The sequence below is a fragment of the Rutilus rutilus genome, assembly GCF_951802725.1.
Source record: "Rutilus rutilus genome assembly, chromosome: 1".
NCBI classification, from domain to species: Eukaryota; Metazoa; Chordata; class Actinopteri; order Cypriniformes; family Leuciscidae; genus Rutilus; species Rutilus rutilus.
In genome coordinates, this window is record NC_140209.1 from 58,526,745 (window position 1) to 58,546,567 (window position 19,823).

Here is a 19,823-nt window from a genome sequence, read left to right on the forward strand (position 1 = left end):
TTAGGTACATTATATGTATTAAAGCACATTTCCCATTATATTTCCCACTACATTTACATGGGAATATATATAAATATATATATATTGCTTTCATTCATGTTTTTGCTAGTTTTTACTGCTTTCCTTAATGAGAATTTCTGTTTAATAATAATAAAAATGAACATTATTTCCCAATTTTTCATTTTCAAATTTTCAATTTCATTTTAAAATGATAAAAGTTTAATATGATAAAATTTACAAAGAATTTTTTTTTTTTACTTTATAAGTACAGTATAGAATTTTTACATTTTACAAATGTTTTATTTACATTTTTACTTATACTTTTAGGTGCATTTATTTGTATTTTTTTCTTAATTTTTATGCACATATTCCCATTACATATATATTTTTGTGCTTTCATTTATGTTTTGTGCTTGTTTTTTACAGCTTTCATTAATGAGACTTTCTGTTCAATAATCATAAAAATACAAATGCAAAGAAAATGTAATATTCCTAAAAATAGTTTAGCGAGATCCCGCCATTTGGACTTCTCAGCGTGTCATTTCTGTGATTTTTCGTTTTTTTTTTCGGTGGAAGGAATGTGCTGACACACGGACACACGACAGGCTCGCTGAATCAATAATTAACACTGAGGTTCAGGGAAGCGATGTGGCCCGCATAGAGCAGCTCTGGTTAAAGCAGACGGGCCAGTCTCCGTGCTTATTATGACAAGAGCTGTCTGTTAACTGCCTGAGTTTAAAGGCTGCACAGAGATGAGTGGCTCATCTAATCATTGACTTCAAATATTTATTTATATTCACCGGTACAAACCGAAATAAATACCGCAGATGTTACAGAACACGTGCAGATCACACGTCAGACACTTTAATGTCAAGGACACAAGTGTGTTTACAAAGACTTGAAACGCATTCATGAATTACAACTAAGTTGAGATTTTTGCCGTTTAGAAGTGGGGGGTTAAACTGTCAATTAACCTGTTGACAGTTAACAGGTTAAAGGCCATATCTATAAAGAGAATAAGTAAGAGTACTGTACAGAAGGCTCAATTCGCTCCAAAATAGCATCATTGTCTCCCAACAGCATTACAGTTTCAAAAAAGTGTTTGCGTATGAAGTCAGTACTTGTGTGCTGGCCCAGTCTTATGTTTCATAAATCTACGTTTTCTGTGGGTTTGTGGTATGCATCTGCACACAAACACACACATGAGATGTCTTTTGTCTCTTTCATGCACTCAAATCTCTCCAGAGAAATCAGCAGGTTACATAATCCTGAGTTTAAACAGCTGCTTACTAAATGGCAGCTCAAACGTCTCCCATAACCCCTTACAAACCAAAGAAGGGTCGTTCCCAAACACACATACACACACACACACACACGCACACACACACACACACACACACACACACACACACACACACACACACACACACACACACACACACACACACACACACACACACACAAGCTTCACACATTTAAATGCAGTATGAGCACAAACACATTCAACACACACACACACACACACACACACACACACACACACAAGCTTCACACATTCAAATGCAGTATGAGCACAAACACACTCCACACACACACTGTTAGACACAAATACACACTTCGGTTCACAAAACATCTCTCACCTCGCAAGAGCTGCTTGATGTCTTTGCTGGCGTGGCATGCGGTGAACTGGTTGACGATATCCAGGGCTGTTTGATTGTAAGTGTTGCGGATATTTACATCAATCCCAGCCTGCCATTATAAGAAACATTTATAATATTATTGTGGAAATATTATTATTTACTACGTAATGTTTTTGTGGAAACCGTGATACATTTTTTCACGACTCTGATAAATAAAAAGTTCAATCAAACAGCATTTATAAATAGAAACTTTTTGGAACATTACAAACATTTTGACCCCAAAACTTTTGAACAGCATTGCAATAAAAACATAAATATTAAATATTAACTGAGATATAATTATCAGCCTTAAATATAAATGTAGCCTACATTTTAAACTCGCCTGTAAATCTTACAGTTAACGTGAAACAGTCACTACTGCAATGTGATTTACTTCCCAGTGAAACAAAAGTTATGGTGGGACTTGATTTATCATCCTTCCGGTTTCCTTGTCTCTCGAAACAATATTCTCAAAAAGAAGCACATGAGGGGATGTTACTAAGAAATGTTCAGAAATACATTATTTATTTATGGGGGTTATGGCAAAGTGATTAAAAACCGTGGGGAAAAAACAACACTTAAATGTAGGAAGGGTTGTCGACCCCTGCAGTTGAGACATTTCTGGGAAAAAAAGATGAACTTACGTCCAGGAGTAGCCGCACTACCTCTGTCTTCCCATAGAGGGCAGCCTCATGGAGCGCCGTGCCAGCTTTAGTGGTTCTGTTGATGTCAATGCCGGCTTTCAGAAGAAGCCTGAAGACAGAGAGATGCAAACTGAATGAATGGACTGGAGGCAGTTTCCTTCTATTGCTCCAAAGAGAGGAGACGACATCCTCTTTAGCACTCTGTGTTATATTTACATACTGAAGGGCCCTATAATACACACAGACTTGTGGAATTCACACACACACACACGTACACACATCAGGCGGAATCAGAAACGCTCATCTGTGGGAATGCTGGATGGAATTTCAGTGCTGCACTGGGAATGCCAGGCATTGGGGGATCAGCGTGACAGCCGTAGAAAACGCGCGCGCACACACACACACACACACAACACACACACAACACACACACACACAACAGACACAACACACAATGTGTCATGACCGTGCAAACTAAAAATGAACCACACTGCACAAATGTCACTGTGTGAATTTCACAAAATCTGTCAAAAGGCATTGTGCCATTATTTTCATGATAATTAAGCACATTATTCCCTTCAAAATTGTCATTACTGTAATATATCAGGATGTTTTTTTTTGTTTTAGTTTTTTTGTGGTGATTTTCATTACAGTCTCATTACTTTGATACAACATTTTATTTAAATTAGAATAAATAAAGTGCAATGTAATAAATACTGCCATGATATTATATAAAATAATTACTTTACAATTTAAATATTTATTAAATATTTTTTACAATACAAAATGCGAATGTATGGAACCACATTTTCTGCCACGGCAGAAAAAAAAAATATTTACTAAAGTATGATTCACAATATAAAAAGTCCGAATTATAACTGAAATGCATCATGACAGAAAAAAAAAAGATGTAATTATGTTGAAATTATGACACAAAAAAATCACTAACATAATTTAATTATGAATAATTATGATTTACCGAAGGTTTTCTCAATTAATCATGAGAATTTGCTGGTAAATGTGCTTAATTGTCATGAAAATAATGTTACAATGCATACAATCACAGTGCTCCTAAAACAGGCTTTGTTCAGTTTGGTTCAGTGTAATATATTATTATTTTGTTTGATTTTGGTGTTTCATGTGAATCACCTGAGAGGCGCTTCAAAAGAGTCCGCACACTCCACAAAAGACGAAGGAAGTCAAAAAGCGAGATAAAAATCATTGATAATATCATAGTTTGGCATTGAGAAAGGTCACATGTGACCGAAACGTTTGCCTTTTTTCTCAGTAAAAGCACTTGATTTGATCTCGCTTTTTGACGTCTTTTGTGGAGTGTTGTTTTTGGCTCTCTTATTGGATTTTCTTGTCTACGCACCTCATATGGACTAATTTTAAGGCACGGTGAGTTCATAGCTATTCTTCATGTGAATCACCCCCCCACAGATGTCTCTCAAAACGGTAAATCTCTCTGATATGATCTTAAAGAGTTTGATGTGATACAGGAAGTGCTGTGTGTCTTCGAGGATGAGAGCGATGAGTCAAAGCAGTGTTTAATCCACTCACAAGCACACTCATCTCAGACAGATCACACATAGAGCTGACACACATATTTAGAGACTGGTACACTCCTCTCCCTCGGGACGATCTAGCGGGGGAACGTGAGTCAGAGAGACAGAACACTGACTGTCTGTTGGCACCAAGGCTTTCCCAGTCTCATCCTCTGCTGTGTGGGTACAGTGTCTGGATGGCACAGTGGGTCTGTGTTTGATCTCAAATCACAAAAATCTAAAAATGTCATATTTAAATGAAGAGTTTAGAGAGTAGCCCATTCAAACTTTTTATTTAATATAATCCAATACTTCTGATCAACTGCCATTCAAGCATTTCAGAGAGTTCAGTGTTTGTGCTTGACGTAAACGTACACGTACATGCATCACTTACATGATGCTTCACAACATGCTTACATCACACTTCACAACCTCACTTCTCAGCACGCATGTGTACACGATGCGTGTAGAGAAGTGAGGTTGTGGAGTGTGATGTAAGCCTGTTGTGAAGCATCATGTTAGTGGGTACCAAAAATGATGTGTGTTGAGAAGCCTGACATAAGCGTGACGCTGAGAGTCATGTAGCATGTTGTAAAGCATGTTGTAAAGCGCAATGTAAGCGTGTCGTAAACACGTTGCAAAGCATGACAAGCATATTGCGAAGTGTCTGGTAAGTATGCTGAGAAATGTGTTGTGAAGCATGTAGTAAAGCATGTTGTGGTATAAGCATGTTGTAAAGCACTGTTGTAAATCGTGTTGTAACATAAGCGTGCTAAGAAGCGTTTTTGCTAATTGTCGTTTTGTCATGCTGGTACCAAAGCGCAACTTAAGTGTGTTGCGAAGCATGATATAAGCGTGTTGTGAAGGGTGATGTAAGCGTGTTGCGAAGTGTGACGTAAACATGTTGTGAAGCATGACATGAAGCGTGTTGTGAAGCATCATGTAAGTACGCTGATAAGTGTGTTGTGAAGCATGTTGTGGTTTATGTTTGTTGTAAAGCGCTGTTGTAAATCATGTTGTCACATAAGCGTGTTGTGAAGCATCACATAAGCATGCTAAGAAGCATTTTTGCAAAGCTTCATCTAAGTGTTTCACGAGTTCACACGTACATGAAATCTAATGTAGTATTTATGCGTATTTGGCTTGCTGTCCAGGGGAGGGCTCCGAGCTCGGAATTTTGCCCGAACCCAGAGTACTCCGTTGTAAAGCATGTTGTAAAGAGTGACGTGTGAAACATGGTATAAGCATGTTGTAAAGAGTGGCGTGTTGTGAAGCATGATATAAGCATGTTGTAAAGTGACATAAGCGTGTTGTGAAACATGATATAAGCATGTTGTAAAGAGTGACGTGTTGTGAAACATGATATAAGCATGTTGTAAAGTGACATAAGCGTGTTGTGAAACATGATATAAGCATGTTGTAAAGAGTGACGTGTTGTGAAACATGATATAAGCATGTTGTAAAGAGTGACGTGTTGTGAAGCATTATATAAACATGTTGTAAAGAGTGACGTGTTGTGAAGCATGATATAAGCATGTTGTAAAGAGTGACGTGTTGTGAAGCATTATATAAACATGTTGTAAAGAGTGACGTGTTGTGAAGCATGATATAAGCATGTTGTAAAGTGACATAAGCGTGTTGTGAAACATGATATAAGCATGTTGTAAAGTGACATAAGCGTGTTGTGAAACATGATATAAGCATGTTGTAAAGAGTGACGTGTTGTGAAACATGATATAAGCATGTTGTAAAGAGTGACGTGTTGTGAAACATGATATAAGCATGTTGTAAAGAGTGACGTGTTGTTAAGCATGATATAAGCATGTTGTAAAGAGTGGCGTGTTGTGAAGCATGATATAAGCATGTTGTAAAGAGTGACATAAGTGTGTTGTGAAACATGATATAAGCATGTTGTAAAGAGTGACGTGTTGTGAAGCATGATATAAGCATGTTGTAAAGTGACATAAGCATGTTGTGAAACATGATATAAGCATGTTGTAAAGAGTGACGTGTTGTGAAGCATGATATAAGCATGTTGTAAAGAGTGACGTGTTGTGAAGCATGATATAAGCATGTTGTAAAGAGTGACGTGTTGTGAAGCATGATATAAGCATGCTGTAAAGAGTGACGTGTTGTGAAGCATGATATAAGCATGCTGTAAAGAGTGACGTGTTGTGAAGCATGATATAAGCATGCTGTAAAGAGTGACGTGTTGTGAAGCATGATATAAGCATGCTGTAAAGAGTGACGTGTTGTGAAGCATGATATAAGCATGTTGTAAAGAGTGACGTGTTGAGAAGCATGATATAAGCATGTTGTAAAGAGTGACGTGTTGAGAAGCATGATATAAGCAGCATGTTGTAAAGAGTGACGTGTTGTGAAGCATGATATAAGCATGCTGTAAAGAGTGACGTGTTGTGAAGCATGATATAAGCATGTTGTAAAGAGTGACGTGTTGTGAAGCATGATATAAGCATGTTGTAAAGAGTGACGTGCTGTGAAACATGATATAAGCATGTTGTAAAGAGTGACGTGTTGTGAAGCATGATATAAGCATGCTGTAAAGAGTGACGTGTTGTGAAGCATGATATAAGCAGCATGTTGTAAAGAGTGACGTGTTGTGAAGCATGATATAAGCATGCTGTAAAGAGTGACGTGTTGTGAAGCATGATATAAGCATGTTGTAAAGAGTGACGTGTTGTGAAGCATGATATAAGCATGTTGTAAAGAGTGACGTGCTGTGAAACATGATATAAGCATGTTGTAAAGAGTGACGTGTTGTGAAGCATGATATAAGCATGTTGTAAAGAGTGACGTGTTGTGAAGCATGATATAAGCATGCTGTAAAGAGTGACGTGTTGTGAAGCATGATATAAGCAGCATGTTGTAAAGAGTGACGTGTTGTGAAGCATGATATAAGCATGTTGTAAAGAGTGACGTGTTGTGAAGCATGATATAAGCATGCTGTAAAGAGTGACGTGTTGTGAAGCATGATATAAGCATGTTGTAAAGAGTGACGTGCTGTGAAACATGATATAAGCATGTTGTAAAGAGTGACGTGTTGTGAAGCATGATATAAGCATGTTGTAAAGAGTGACGTGTTGTGAAGCATGATATAAGCATGCTGTAAAGAGTGACGTGTTGTGAAACATGATATAAGCATGTTGTAAAGAGTGACGTGTTGTGAAGCATGATATAAGCATGTTGTAAAGAGTGACGTGTTGTGAAGCATTGATATAAGCATGTTGTAAAGAGTGACATAAGCGTGTTGTAAAGCATGATATAAGCATGTTGTAAAGAGTGACGTGTTGTGAAGCATGATATAAGCATGTTGTAAAGTGACATAAGCGTGTTGTGAAACATGATATAAGCATACGAAAGCAAAAACTGTTTTTTTGCTGATAGTATTTATTTTTGATAACTAGAATAACATGGAGTGCTTCATTATGCAGTGAATATTGAACTGTTTTGCCAACATAAGAGTGTGTTTAGTTAGCTGTGTTAATTGTTTTGAGAGCAACTACATTCAGTTGGAGAATCAAATCAACTGAGGAAAAACAATAATACAGAATTGAACTAAATGTTCACAGGTTTACATATCAGTTTTGAATGTGGCTCATCCCATTCAGAATTTTTTTATAAGGGTCATTTTTACAATATATCAGCTGTGTTTCTGCACTAACACTGAAATCAGCCAAGAATGAAATGCTGCGTCAATGCATTAAACACACAACAGAGCTGACACACATGCAGCTCTCCAGCGAGACAGGACAGCCCGACACAGCTGAGACTGAGGTCTACAGATGCGCCACACACACACACACACACACACACACACACACACACACACACACACACACACACACACAAGTTATTCAAGAGCTCACCAGATGACATCCTTGTGTCCGTTGCGTGCGGCGAGATGTAGAGGAGTGTTACAGTTTGTGTCCGAAGAGTCTTTCCGATCCCCCTCTAATAGAGACGCAACCATATTACTGCTCAACAACAGCTGAGCCACCTACAAGAGAGACCGAGATCATTAGCATATTCTGCACCAGTGTTGTTATAGATGACTAAAACTAAAACTGTTAAACATCGTTTTCGATAATTAAATCAATGCTGAAATACAAGAAAATATAAATAAATTATGAAAAACCTAAAAAATAAAACTTACAAATGAGAAATGGTGCCTTGTCAACTAATTGAATTAAGTTTAAATTGTAGTTCTAAATGACTAAAATTAAACTAAAAATAACAAGAAAAAATAATAAGAAAATAATAATAGCACATAACAAAATTACTAAAAGTTAAAAAATGTAATTAACTTTAAATTAATTTAAAAATATGTATATAAATACTACTAAAATAAAAAAAGTACAATAAAATTATTTATTGTACAATTATTTATTGTATATAAACCATTCTTACATAAACTGTGGCATTAAACAGAATAAAAGGTACACGTGAGCAGGTAAAGACAAACATAAGTGTGTTGATTGAGGAATGATTAATCTACAAACACTTTTAACCAATGTATGTTGTGTCCGAAATCGAATACTTCCCTACTATAGTAAGTGAAAAATAGTATGCCAAAAGAGTATTTTGTCCGAATTCACAGTACACATAAAAGGGTCGGCGAAAAGTCCCCAGATGACTTCCGGTGAGATTCTGTGACAACATGGCGGTTGTAGTACGTCCGAATTTCATTCATACTAAACACATTCATACTTAGAAGTAAATTCAAATTCATATGTAATACCCAGTACCTATTTTCAATTTTTTTTATGCTAAAACTGAATTGAGAGAAAAATATTTTGGACGAAAGTGTCCAAAAAAGCTGAAAAAGGGTGTTAAGAAGAGATTAAATGTGGTTATTAGAACACACACACACACACACACTCGAGCGCGCAGAGGTCTCTTGTGTTGGCTCTCAGAAGTCTCACAGGTGAGGATGAGCTCATGCTAATGTGTCCCAGTGACCATAAACACCCCAAAACATCTGGGCCACAAACTCATACAGCTGAGGAGAAGTTTCAACTGATTTCTGCAGCTTGAGCGTCAGCCAAGCGTCAGACTTGTCTTGCACTGGGGATTATGGGATAGTGTGGAGTGAAGTGGACCGTGCACGAAAACACAGTATAAAAAGTAAAAGCAAGTAAAAGCTTCTTTGAGCAAAATCAATTATTTGGTAATTAAATACTTCCATTTTATTTCAAAGTTTTCACGGCAAAAATGCAGAAAACAGTACTTACAAAGTTATAATTATTATAAAGTTACACATATTGAGTAGATATACTACACTTTTGACAGGTAGTAATGAAGTTAGAATTTTTCTATCCGTAATCGTGCTCACGTTGACTTTATTGAGCAGGCATTGAAAGCAATCATTTGTCATGTTGAAGATGCTGTACATGTTAAAGGCACACCCTAAGCAGAAGCACTGAGTAGAGTGAGAGAGAGAAAGACATGATCCAGTTGCTTCAGCCGCACCCTGATACCTCAATACAGCAGCTGATTAAATACCACACATACACACGCTGCCCTTAATGTAACACCTCCAAAAGGCCTAAATACACAGCTGAACTGAAATCAAACACCACTGGGCATGTGTGTGCGAGAACTTGTAAAACTAAGCTCTGAGAACTAAGCTCTGTCTCACAAAGACAGATAGGAAAAGTAAAAATCACAGTCAGGGCAGAAAGAGAGAGAAGAGGAGAATTAATTGTATTGCATACACACAGTTACAGCATCTCCACGGTATGATGCTCTTTTCTCACGAAAGCTGTCAATTTATATTTTGGATGTACCATGTGACATTTATTTGTTAATAATTTACCAAATGTAAATAATGAGTCAGCACATCATAAATCCCTCTTCCAAAACATGTTTTTGTCTTACCCTGACTCACTTTGATAAGGCTGTTAGTGTTTATATTTTAAACCTGTCTGGACGGTTTTCATGGGGAATTGCGGTAACACTTTATTTTTACAGTGTCCTTGTTATATGTTACATGTATAAAGTAATAACAGTAAATTATGCATAATTACATGCAAATAACCCTCAACCAAACCCTAATCCTACCCTAACCCTATAGTAAGTACATGTAGTTAATTAATATTACTCAGTACTTAAATATATAATTACACTGTAACAATGACACCTTCAAATAAAGTGTAACCGAAATTGCATACATATGTCACTCGCCCATGCATGTCTTGTCATATCCATAAATAGAGAAAAGTTGCTCCAGCTACTTTGACGTGTGTATGGTGTGGGAGTGGCATAGGTTAGTTGTCACATGAGCGAGAAAGTTGGAGCATCTAAGGGCAATTTTTTAGTTTTTTTGTTTTACAAAACAGGGCAAATTAGTGTGAGAGCGCAATCCCATAAAAGCACAGATGGGAGAGGAAAGTTCTGTGCTTGATCTACTGACGATGTGCAAATTAAAGAACACAGACACAGCCGGATCATTTCCATAATGACCAACGCAATCTACCAAGAGCAGCGCAAATTAGTGTCTGGGTTAAGACATGCTTTTTTGGGCGGTAAATAATGGCGCAAACACCAGTACATTGACGAGCGAAAACCTTAATAAATCATTTGAATGCTCTCCTCCCATTAATTTTGCACCTGAAAGGTTAACTCCTACAAAGCATATACAATAAGGTCAGAGGTCAAAAATAACCCTGTCCACGCCTTTTCAGCGCTAATCTTTCACTGCGTGTCTTTAGTAAATCCTGACAGTAGTTTTTTAACGGCAAAAGAGGGCCAACCTCCGGGGAATCACCCGTAATAAACAAACGGAGGAGCAGAGGAGCGTCTGTTGGCAAAAAGAGATCGCGACAGAGCTCGTAATAAAACAAGAATCAACATTGGCTTGGCTTTGGAGATGGCGAGAACTGAGGGGTTTGGAATATTGTAAAAGCGATGCAGAGATGATGGTGTTTTTATCACTCAACAGGAGTAAAGTATTTTATTGATTGATAAACTGCCATATGCAGCTCTCTTCTTTGTTAAGCATTATTGTGAAGGGTCATTTCATTATGGTTATAGTAGCGCTGTGCTGGAACTTATTCTCAAGGAAGTAAGGTGTCCATTAATGGGTAAAGCTACAGTAACGTCGTCAGCCTGAGATCCTTTCAGTCTAAACCGGTTACATCTCTTAAGCCTAGTGGTGAATGTTTTATGAGCAGTAGATTAATCGTATTCATCCGCACAGACACACACAGCCAAAGCACATCCAGAACAATGTTCTTCTGCAAAATGCATGCAGGTTTGTTTTTTAACCTCTAGATACTCTAAATTCTTTCAGTACTTGTAAAGTGTTCAATACTTGTATCAGAACCTCTAGTAAATCGCATGTTATTATGTTTAGTTGTCTATGTAGAATCATGGGAGAATCGTGATCTCCATTTGAAACAAAAAAAAATAATGGACATGTTCTTATCAGATTGTGAGATTCAACCGCACATCAGATAACAGAATTTATGAGATCACAGTTGTCATAGTGACAGTGATGTAACGAATGACATCCCACATGAGGAATGCTCATAAACAAGCTAGAAATTAACAGAGATTAGATGACTGACCTTCACCCGGCCAAACTCACAGGCCAGATCCAGAGGAGTCTTCTTAGCCTTATTCAGCACGCACGGGTTCGACTGGTGCTGCAACAACATCTCAGACTGATCAACAGAGAGAGAGAAAGAATAGATGAATTATGTTGGTTATGAACTATCCAACTTGTTATAAGAGACAGAAAATAATCATAAAAACAGGCAGATTTTCTTTATCCCTCACTAATACTGTACACACAAAAAGAAAAGAAAAAACAATCTGGGGTCAGTTGTTGATGTCGCAACGCAGATATCATATTTCTTTGCATTTCAGTGAGCTGATGTCAGATGATTTGCAGGTGCTGTATCCAACAACACTGCTTCTCAAACAGGGATGGACTGGCCAGTTTTCTCTGTAGGGCTGACTGGGCTGGCTTTTGGAACCAAATTTTAAACAAAATAATTATGGAAAGATTTTCAATAGAAAAAAACATTGCACAATGTCAGTCCGGCCCATTTATGCTAGAGAGATCCCTTACGAAAAAAAAAAAAGGGAATATACTGCAAAATATAATGCGATATATTACTTTATACATTTCCATATATGGGAAACTAGTGCTTATATTTTTCAATATACTGCAATATATGCATTGACCATGTGTGGCTATATATTAATGAATATAAAATAGCATTACATGTAATATTCACAAAATTGTATCCTTTATTGTGAACATATATTGTACATACATGTTCCCATTTAAATGTGAATGTATGTTCACACATATATATACACAAACATTCACAGAATGAGTTAAAACAGATTTCTAGTTCCCAGCATACTTTGCTTCTGACTGTTAAAGGAAAGCAAATGTTAAAATTAAGTGTTATTTAATGTGTTTTGCTCAATATTAATATAGGGTGGAGATCTGTTAGTGTTTAATGTGCTATTATTTTGAAATTTAAAAGGTTTTCTGGTATGTCTGAGTTTTTGGGGTTACCATTGTGCTGAAGAGTAGAGCCATTATGAGACATTTATAATGTTTTATTTTTTTTTTTTTATTACATTATATAATATATTACATTATGTCTCTATATATGTGTGTATTTTAGTACCATATGGTACCATCAGTACCATATCTGATCACATATACATCTATATATTATGAACTGTATTACTGAAGAAAAAAATGTCATACATTATGATATATTAGTAAATATTCGATATAGTATATATTGTAGATATATTAGTAACACAATATATTATTCTGTATATTTTCAAATTTACGGTTAAACCATTTAATATATTGATCATTCATATATGGGGAATATATTATCGTTCCATAGGGGATAAACTGCTTTGCCGTTTGTTTTTGTGACGTGTCTGATAACAGCAACTGTTTTGAAGCATCTGAATGGGGGCTAATGGATACGCACCACCTCATGGTGTCCGTACTGAGCGGCCAGGTGCAGTGGAATCTGGCCGTCGTGCGACCCGCTGTTCACCGCAGCCCCAGATCTCAGCAGCATGAGCACCGAGTCAGCTTTACCCTGCCATGCTGCGTAATGCAGCGGCCGCATCCCTGCAGAACAAAACATACAAAATTCAGAGTTCTGTGAGCTGTGTACAAGACTGAGCAAAATGTAAGAAATGGCTCCATTTTAATTCATGTGTTGAGGCTTGTTCACACCAAGGACGATGACTATAATGATACCGATAAAGATATAGGGCCCTATTTTAACGATCTGAAACGCAAGTGTCAAAGCGCAAGTAACTTTGTGGGCGGGTCTTGGCGCTGTTGCTATTTTCCCGGCGGGATAAATGACTCTTGCGCCTGGCGCAAATCTAAAAGGGGTTGGTCTGAAGTAGCTTCATTATTCATAGGTGTGGTTTGGGCGTAACGTGAAATACACCAATCAGAGCGACATCTCACATTCCCTTTAAGAGCAGACGCACTTGTTCTAAAGCGGATTCCTATTATAACGGCGGATTTGCCAGGCGCGCGACAGGAGCGGTTCACAGCCGAGGAGACCGACGTTCTAGTCAGGGACGTTGGGAGTGGAGAAACACACCCAAATTAACTTTGGTTAAACAGGCGTATGATAATTTGGGTAAATGTGTAAGCTAGATGTATGCTTTTATAATAAAATGTCTATCTATCTATCTATCTATCTATCTATCTATCATAATAATAATGTATGATTTGCAAAAATAACTGCTGCGTCTGTGTGTAGATGAGAGAATCAAAGTGTATGCGCGTTGTGCACACGCTACATTGATTAAGGCCAAGCATGCGCCCTTAAAATAGCATATGAATAACATGCGCAACGCGCCACTGACTTTAAACTGTTTTTTTTCGGTCAGTAGCGCAATTGTTTTCTAAACCTGTAAAATAGCATGAGGGAACGTTTGCGCCGGAACACGCCTCCTCTTTGCGCTGAACCGCCCCGGGGAGCGCAAGTGTATTTCTTAGTTTACCGACGTGTGTCTGTGGAGGGAAAAGTCCGCTGTGCGCGGGTGCAAAATAGGAATGATACATGCGTCCGTGTACAAAGTCAATTGCGCTGGGTGCAAGATAGGGCCCATAGTTTTAAAAATGGGTCTAAATGTTAAAGAATAGTAGTCTGGCTATCACCAGACCAAGCTCAATCTTTTAAGACTGAACATTAGTCTGGGGAGTCTGCTCTGGATTTTCTACTGCACAAGAGGTGAGAGCGCTTGCCGTCACTTCTCTATCGTCATCGTGTTAAACCCGCCAATAGCGCGCCAGGTGGATAAGCCAGTTTGTGATTGGTCCCCGCATATTTGTAACGAAAGCAGGATAGAAAAATTTACAGGTTTCCAGCCTAAGCTGCAGGGCGAAATCAAATCGCCGACAGATCGGGCTGGGTTTCCCCCGTCTAAAAGAATAGCAGAGTCCACACCACCACTAAAACGATAAGTTACAACACACAGAAAAAATGTCATTGGAATCGCTTTCCCAATGTTTTTTTTCCAGCTGATGAGCGATAGAAACATTGACAGCCAATCAGAATCCACCCTGTTTAAAGAGCGTGAGCATTTAAAGTGACACAATTTATAAGAATAAATAGGGTATGAATAGGGTATGAGTTTACCCCAAAATAATAACTGCAAATCTACGATTCGCATTTCCTGTGAATTGCAGCGATCCATTTGCTTCTCTTTTCTGTAGCTTTCGGCAGTATGTAAAAATATACCTCAGATTTCTTGTCAAATCTATTTGTACAGTCAATCTCAAAGCTCTTTCCCATTTTAGGATGGGGCATTCACGCTGAAAACGGCATTTGCGCTGAACCGCAGTCACTCCTGCCGACGGTGACGTCACATGCATACCCTCTGTAGTTACCGTTATTTTGTAGTCATTATTCTTGGTGTTAATGAGGAGGCAGATCTAACCGTTGCTATCCTTGATGTCCACAACAGCCTGAGCCTCCAACAGCAGGGAGAGCAACTCCGTAGTGCCTGTGAGAGCAGCATGATGCAACGCTGAAAACCTGGGTGGAGGAGAAAAAAACAGAAAACTTTGAATAGAGAGTGTTGGGAAAAGCAAAAAAAGAAGGTACAATAGAAAAGAAAACTAAGGTACAGTACTTTTGGGAAAGATGCAGGTTACAGCCAAATAAAAAAGAAGCCACTCAATAACTTTTATCTTAATTTGATCCCAGAGCTCACAGTTACACTCTCATCATTCCACACTTGAGGCCATGTGTGGTCATAAAGAGAATGGAAAAATAAAAAACTCCAGTACATGTTAGATTGCCAACAAACCAATGTCTTGTAAAAGTGCCTCGTATTGCTCAAGATGTGGCACAATTAGAGACTAAAGTCTGAAATTTACAAGGTTTAACGAGACAAAAAAAAGAATCAGGGCGACAAGGGGGAGATATATTCAATTCAGCACAAGCTCAGGCAATAAAAAACTGTGTCCTCTGGGCACAGACGCCCTCATATGATCTGATGTTTACTGAAATGCATGACAAATTGAAATGCTACCTGTCTGGGGCGGATGTATTTTGCTAGGACATGCCGAAACCAAAGCAAGACCTCTAACAGAAGAGAAACAGGGCTGTCTTCAACCACCCCTCCTCTAACACTTCAGACGTAAATCTCCTTCCAGAATCTTGTCTAGGTGAAGTCCTTACCTACAGCCATTACTGCAAACATATCACTTTTATGAGGGGAAGCTGTCACTTGAGGCACAAGTGGCCCCATTAAGAATGAGCCGAGTTTGATTTGGCAAGTACAACATTACTGTAGTGCTTTTGGAATAAACTGTGCACCGGTGGCTGAATAGCCTACATTTCCCCCTTAATATATTCAAATGTCAAGACACAGCTTGGCTGTCATTACTAAAACAATGACCTTTGACTACGACTTGTTGCTCTTATACCTGAGAGGTAAGCTCTGTTGCAAAACCAATGAGTCGCCCTTCTCTCAGTTACCTACACAGATACACTCGATTACACTACACAACTTTTGAATCAATTTGCAAACGCTAGTTTCTGAGTCAGAGCCAGTCTGAAAATGTTGTCCGTTGGAGTTGACAGATTTCACAGAAAAGTACAGACTCTGATGTTTTAGCTTCAGACATTGATTCCATCCAGTTAGAGGATCTTAAACATGTTTGATATTTTAAGCCAATTTTAGAACAATATTGTTGTCATTTGTCATGCGTCTTCCAGCAACAAGGTGCACATTTCTGTGTTTGTTGCGTCCGGAACGACTTGAAAGTCTGGTAGTGTGTGATCCTCAGTCATTTAGTGTATGATGCTCAGTTTTTCTTTGTAAGTATTTATAAAGTCGGCAAGTGTATGATGCATAGTGTTTTAAAATCTGTTCAGAAAAGTCATGTAGTGTATTCCAGGCAGCATTGCACTGGAAACTGAACCTCGTGAAGGACCCTTTCGAGACACTTTAAGAGACTTAAGTGCATTCTGTGCATTTTGGGATTGCCTTCTTTGTAAAGAATATATGAAATGCTGCTTTAGAAATTTGCCAAAAGAAGGCGTCTTAGAAGGCAGAGCAATCATGCTGCTGATCTTTGGGAACAGACTTTGTGTCCGGAGTGCCTACAAAGCCTTAAAAAGCTGCCTTCATGGGCAGCTCACAAGGTTTTGGAAGTCTTGGACAAGAAACAAATCCTACATTTCTAGATGCCTGCAGCATCAGTCTGGAAATTTTACCTTAACCCACAACATGCCTGACTCATCTTATCAAGAATCATTGAGAAACATCTTATGCGGTCTACCTTGCAATGCAGATATTTTGGCCCAACATTTTATCACATTAAAAGTAGAGGATCAGATGCTTTTACTCAATAAGAATCCAAATGGGGTTAGCCAAAGGAGCCATTCATTTCCTGAACCCATGACCTCAGACTAGCTTCTTGGAGCAGACAGCTGTTTCTATTAGATGTGAAATGGAACAGCACAGACCAGTAGAGTGGAAACGGATCAGACTGGATAAATATGATGGCTAAAGTTGATTATTTTCATGAACGCACTGAGACTCCAGCTGAGGGAAAACACTTTGCCGACTGTGCCTTTGAAGATATGAATCTTTGCCAGGTCCTTCTACCCTCTGAATCACAAGCTGGTGTCAAACTCTCACATTGTGTTGAATCACACAGGACACACAGTTTGCCGTGCTTAGCAGAAACGCTCGGATGTAAATTAGTAAGTGTCTTCACCGCGGACGTTCTTGACACTCATGAGAAATGGTGTGACAGCTGTGAAGGTTTAAAAATGAACAATGGCGGATGAAAGGGGGTGATGTGGCATAGTGGTTAAAACTCAGGACTAGAAACCAGAAGTTTGCTGCAAGGTCCCTGCTCCAAAGGAACAATCCCTGTACCAAATTCTACATTGATCCTTTGCATGAAAGTCCCAGAAAAACATTCCACCGGTTTTGGTATTTTACCAATAAAAAGATTCTATTAAAGTAGAGTTCATTATACGCAATTATTACACAAAAATTCTCCACAGTTGGAGAACATTCCACGGCACTACAACAAGAGGGCAGGTTAAGGCAGGAAATGGAGACTGCCAGAGGCTCCATGGCACAAAGCAATAGGCATAACATCTGAACCTGAGGAGGGCAACGTCAGCCTCCTGGGACATTTGTGGCTGAGGAGAGGAAGAGAGTCAGTTCAGGCCCTGGCTGTGTCATGAGCAAGCCCACACAGGTCATGTGCCCGCAGAACCCAATTTTACGCAGCATTGGAACCACCATCATAGGGGTCATCGGATTATGTGCATTTATATGATAACACGTTCATGTGGTACTCTCAGTTGTGTTTAATGCACTTTACCACATTTATATTCATTCCACAGAAGGACGCAGATTTCATCCCAATAACAGTGCATGAAAAGTCTGCATGTTCCGTGTGGGTCGGGTTGTGAGGTGTGGGGCTCTGGGTGAGATGGTACAATCACTCCCCTGTGCTGTCTTTCTTTGTACCTCTACCTGACCCACCGATGGCCGGGCCTGAGAGCCCTGCGAGGGGATGTAGATGGTGAAAGAAACCTGTGTTGTGAAAGAGCTCTCTCTCTTGCGAACAGAAGACTGTACTCTTCTCTACCACACGTCCACACACACTTCCATCAGCTTTCTATGAAAAAAACTAAAAGAAACTTGGAGCTCTGAGGAGAGATGTGTTGTTGTAGAGAGAGGTTGTTTCATCTCTCTTAATCAGTGGATCTAGAGTGGACGCCCACTTTACCAGGGAACCGGGATGAAATTCATGCTAGCCTGAATCAACAATATAACCAAATACAAATGACATTGATGATAAAGGGGGCACGCACAGTAAACACTGTCATTATTTACTCAGCCTCATGTTGTTTAGAGTTCATATGAAGTATCTGATGAATGTGCTGGTTATTCTTTTCCATTTAATTACAATGAATGGGGACTGAGACTTTCAAGCCTAAAAATAATGCAAAACCACCATTAAATTATCATAAAAGTGGGCTGCTAAAAACTGGACCATTGAGTTGAGAACCAGATCGGTCCAATTTGTGAACAATTCACCCTGTCAACTCACAATTTTTTTGTGAACCAGAAGCAAATCATTCAAAAGATCTGACTCAAAAGAAGAATAATCATAATTATTCTCACATTAATGTGCCATGAAGAGCTAGGGTAGATGCTAATATTTTCAGTCAGGACAGCAGCTCAACTTGCCCTTCCAACATTTTCACTGACCCAGTCACACAAAATTTGTTACTTATTATTTACATGTTAAAAGTATAATACATGAAATATATTAAAATAAAATAATAATAAATAATAAAACAACATTATATTTAAATGAGCAGAATTAGCAACAATTTTGGATACATGACAGAAAAACAAATGTTATAAAAACAAACAAACAAAATTTTGTGAAAATGCAGCACTGGCCCGACAGGACAAGTGTGAGTACTGTGTCATCTAGCCTTGGGCCATCCTTAATATTAACCCTTGCCCACAATAAACATTTAAGGGAATATGTCAGGACAGGTACACCCTAAAGCTGTTTCTAAACCTTTAGAACACTGTAAACACATTCAACAACAATTAAAATGTCAATAAGGGATTAATACGGCACTTAAGCCTTAAAATGTTTCAAACACACAATGAAAGTTGTTCGATTAATTGGACTCATGTTCTACCATGTTCTTCATCAGTTACAAGATTTGGCTGCATTTCGCAATCACACCAGACAAAAACAGAGTTTTGCACCCCAGGAAATATCAAGAGCGGGTCAGACAGTCCGGTGACTGCCCGCAGCGATGTCGAGCAGTTGTTGATTTACCCACAAACACACAATTCGGAAAAGTTCCCAGAACTCAGCGAGGGTCTTGTGTTACAAGCCCTGTCCACTTTCGCCTTCATTTCGCGGGATGTCAGGACGGATTTGATGCGTACTGGCAGCGCGGCCCTGGGTGGACAAAGGACAGGGCTCCAAAGAGTCCCTCTCACACCGGCCTGGCCATTCATTCACACACATTCCAGGACGTTTGCCATGGAAACGCCCCCCATACAAATCCCAACAGTTCCCCAGAAAGTCAAAGGCGGCTCAAATACTAATTTGTCTCACAGACAAGCAAAACCTTCAGTGCTACACCACTATTATTTGCTGGAACCCCCCCCACCACCACCCAAACCAAGCATTTCATTTATTTTATTTTTTTCACTTTTACTAACAGACCTGAGCATGCAAAACTATTGCAAACTTTCACAATCAAAAGTACAGTTTATGATGCATGCTGAGGTCATCATTAGGTGGCATGCAGAAACAAGGGCTTTCCCAACAGTGTTGCAACTCCAACATAGTTTAGATGGGTGTATCTGACGAGTGCATGTTCAGGTCCAAAACAAAATAGTGTAGCATA

The 19,823-nt window shown here is 38.7% G+C and overlaps 1 protein-coding gene across 5 annotated transcripts in view; it reads right to left on the reverse strand.

Annotated features, from left to right (window-relative positions):
* The window catches only part of LOC311293249 (CASK interacting protein 2), a 76,903-nt gene that overhangs the window by 17,280 nt on the left and 39,800 nt on the right, over positions 1-19,823 (reverse strand). For all 5 annotated transcript variants that reach the window (XM_084413373.1, XM_084413372.1, XM_084413371.1 and 2 more), the window contains exons 4-9: positions 14,842-14,939; positions 12,861-13,006; positions 11,460-11,555; positions 7,758-7,888; positions 2,324-2,432; positions 1,641-1,749 (exon numbers count right to left, since the gene is read on the reverse strand). In XM_084413373.1, coding sequence (XP_084269499.1) covers positions 1,641-1,749; positions 2,324-2,432; positions 7,758-7,888; positions 11,460-11,555; positions 12,861-13,006; positions 14,842-14,939 — 689 coding nt within the window. The remainder of the gene's footprint in view (positions 1-1,640; positions 1,750-2,323; positions 2,433-7,757; positions 7,889-11,459; positions 11,556-12,860; positions 13,007-14,841; positions 14,940-19,823) is intronic.